The sequence below is a fragment of the Filicampus tigris genome, chromosome 15 (genome assembly GCF_054856515.1).
Source record: "Filicampus tigris isolate MCC_2025a chromosome 15, RoL_Ftig_1.0, whole genome shotgun sequence".
Classification (NCBI taxonomy): domain Eukaryota; kingdom Metazoa; phylum Chordata; class Actinopteri; order Syngnathiformes; family Syngnathidae; genus Filicampus; species Filicampus tigris.
Window position 1 is genome coordinate 9,969,028 of NC_141231.1, and position 3,473 is coordinate 9,972,500.

General features: G+C 37.3%; 1 protein-coding gene across 2 annotated transcripts in view; it reads left to right on the forward strand.

The window, feature by feature from the left end:
* The first annotated feature begins 236 nt into the window (after positions 1–236).
* urm1 (ubiquitin related modifier 1) overlaps positions 237–3,473 on the forward strand; it is a 12,349-nt gene continuing 9,112 nt past the window's right edge. For both annotated transcript variants that reach the window (XM_086053599.1, XM_086053600.1), the window contains exons 1-2: positions 237–368; positions 1,365–1,435. In XM_086053599.1, coding sequence (XP_085909725.1) covers positions 334–368; positions 1,365–1,435 — 106 coding nt within the window. In that variant the 5' untranslated portion in view covers positions 237–333. The remainder of the gene's footprint in view (positions 369–1,364; positions 1,436–3,473) is intronic.

The following is a 3,473-nucleotide window of genomic DNA, read 5'->3' on the forward strand; positions in this document are numbered from 1 at the left end:
TATTTCATTTCCAATATATAGTCAAGTGGAGTTTTATTTAAAGAAACAAAACAAAATGACAATGAAAAATAGTCGATTCAAAAATGCATTTGTATTACTCAAGGACTGCTCCAAAAAAAAATTTAATAAAAAATGTCTGAATGCATACGAAAAACAATACAGAAATACTTTAAAGTAAAACTGTATTTCTTTAAAAACAAGGAAAGAAGAAAGAAGAAAAATGACTTAAAAAATTACAATACAATACAATACAATTTTATTTCGTAAAACGGAAACTGTTTATTGCGTCACTTCCTACTATGCCCTGCACCACTTCCTGCATGTGCCGACAAGATGGCTACACCCATTGCGATTCATCTGGAGTTTGGGTAGGTGATTTAAAACCTTCAGCAACTGCTCGCTGGGTCCCCAAACATTCTCCAGCATTCGTTTTAGTGGGAAGATACGTCGCACGCGACAGGTTGATTAGTTGTTGTTCCATAGTTACTCTTCCGTCTAGTTTAAGAAGACGTAAATCAGTGAAGCAGCTATCTGTAAATTAGCTGTGTTTGTAGCCTTGTGCTGCGCCTGTCAGCCTGCCTCACCCTTTCAGAAATATTAGAATATCATTGGGTGAATTCTATTCAAATGGTTTTAGTTGTCTGTAAATATACTCTGTTGGGATTTCGAATATGCTGTCATGATAATGATAGATGAACGTTATGCTCTGATGTAATTAGAAGTAATGTGACTGCAACTGTCCACCTTGCGCCATTGTTTACTTTTAAATCATAGCCTGATTCAGCAATTAATGCCTTTCCAGATTAGGGTGGCGGGTTATTTTAAATCCCAGTCGATTTTAGAGGAGTGATACCCTCAGTGGTATACGTACTCAGAACTGCTCGCCAGCCAATTGCAGGGCAGTTAAAGACAAGCAATTGAAAATCTATTTGTGGCAATTGTCTGTATGCAAATGTTTAGTTTTACTCAACTGCAGAGAAGCAGCACAATGCGCTAAACAATTCATGCCATCATAAAAGCGTGCAATTTCAACCTGGAATTGTAATTATTATTCACAAATTGAAAAGTAATATTGAAACATTCCACACTTATCACCTTAAAACCCTCATCAAGTTAGTTTGCACTAAGCTTATATGGAATCTGGTAAAAAAAAATTGACATAATTAATAGCCATACTTGATTTCCAGTTGGTTTTTATGATCTATATGGCTTGAATGTGTATTTCTTCAATGTGCTGCTTTCATTTTTGATTTTGACAAAGCTTACTTTGAACATGAATTGAGTTTACATTACAAACAAACAAAAGAAACAAATAAATAAAGGCTTTTTTTTTGTTTGTTTGTTTTTGTTTTTTTTGTTTCCAGTGGAGGAGCAGAACTTCTTTTTGGTGGTGTGAAGGAACACCATGTCACTCTTCCAAGCCATGCAGAACCTTGTGAGTATCTCTCTACATGTCCCAATAAACATTTATTGTGTGATGTCTTTGTGAGACAAGATTGCTATATTATTATTTTTTTTTTACCTAGCCTCTGTTATTTGCAGATTTTTTTCGGTGCTCTGACCAAAACCATGTCTGATATTAAAGAATTAAAGAAAGGTGACTTACGGCATTTTGGTGCCATCGATAGGCAATTATAAACCTTTTTAGGGGTCGTCAATTAATTATACATTTTATACTACATACCATACGTACTAGTCAACTCTATTGTGCTGGTTGTTGTTCACTGTCAGAGAATTGTACCGGTAGTCAGTATTTATCCAGAAGTGAATCCTTACAGTTAAGGCTCTGCATCTTTTTAAGTAAAATCAATTTGATACAAATCTTGATACATGGGGTAAGACACAATTCAGGAACGGTACATTTTCAATACTGATTCAATTCGGTTTGATTCAGTGGGAATACGACTAGGAGCTCTAGGTTTTGCCATTTTTTAATATGTAGCAACATGTAAACGCTGTACAAAGCCAAGGTAATTAAATTCAAAGAAACGGCAAATCATCAGCAACATCAAACGATTTTTACCTGATGTGCATCTCTCATAAAAGAATTGATATACTGTATATCTTGTGGTGCGATACGATTTAATAATGGCAAATTTTCAAAAGTGATTTGATTCGGTTCTGTGAAATCAACACAGATTATCCAATTTAACCCTGTTTTCGTTATACCCCTACTTATATGTATAATTTAAGGGGTATGTACGGAACTGTAGCCACATTCACCACTGTGCCTGGTGCAACATATTGCCATTATTGACACATTGGGTCGCAGTGTTTTTATTTTATTTATTTATTTATTTATTTTTAATCTGGAGTTGGGGCAGGAGGCATGGTTAGACAACCCCCATTTTTTATTGAAAACACTTAATCACGCTTAAGATTAAACAGGCTGCCGCCACGTGAACACGTACAACTTCTTTTTTTTTTTTTTTTTTTTTTTTCACCAATCAATCGGCGGACAACATGTGCAGAACCGTGCATGCAGCAGTAATCCATATGGATCACGGATCAAAGAGGATCCGTTGCACCCGCCAAAGTGGCTATTTGGAGTTGGAGTGTGACTCGTGTCACAAGCTAGCTTGATTCTTGAGATTCACTTGCCGGTTGGAGGCTGTTAATACCAAGTCCTGATAACTAGACTGGCCACAGGTGAGCTGGAGCCTATCCCAGATGACTTGATGATGGCAAAAGGTGGCGTAAACCCTGGATTGGTCGCCAGCCAATCACAGGCTGTATACAGTCAAAAAGGCCTAACTACAGGTCCATCCTGATAAAGTTGTACGCATACTAGCCCTCTATGTTTTTATGTCAGAGTGTTACTCATCTTAAACTTGTATAAACTATAAAACATCACGTATATATTTCCCATGTCCATCTTCCCCTTATATGTTTCTCTGTTTCTTCCTCCTATTGTCCCTCACCAGTGGTGCCCAAGTGTGAACGGAGGCAGTAAAAGTGGCAGTAAAGGAGGCTCAAAGGGCTTCTGGGGTTTTATAAGAGTGCAATTAGGGTTCATCCACCTAGTCCTCTTATTTTATTATTTATTATTTGTCGGTGCTCGTTTCTAGAGGCAAACAAAACACCGGAAAAAATACATTAACCGGCGGGAATTCCCTAGCATTAAAGTCAGGACCTTGCTCATTAGCAGCAGGGTTAAATGGCAGTTTCCTCGCAGGTTCAAATGAATGAGGGAGAAATACGTGTCGTATTGGTTTTGGACCAAACAAAGGATGAGCGGCCGTGACGCCGACGTTACCACGGTGACGATGACACAAAAGTTGACTAGAGAAGGGAATGTTAAAGGAAATATGACCTAACCGCACCACAGCACACCATGTGTTTATAATATACTACCCAAATATAGGTGCGTCTCAAAAAATGTTCATATCTTAATTAACGGTGGTCCAATTCAAGAACACATCGAGTAAAAGATTTCTTGATTTTATTTTTTATCATTTTGATTTTTATAGCTT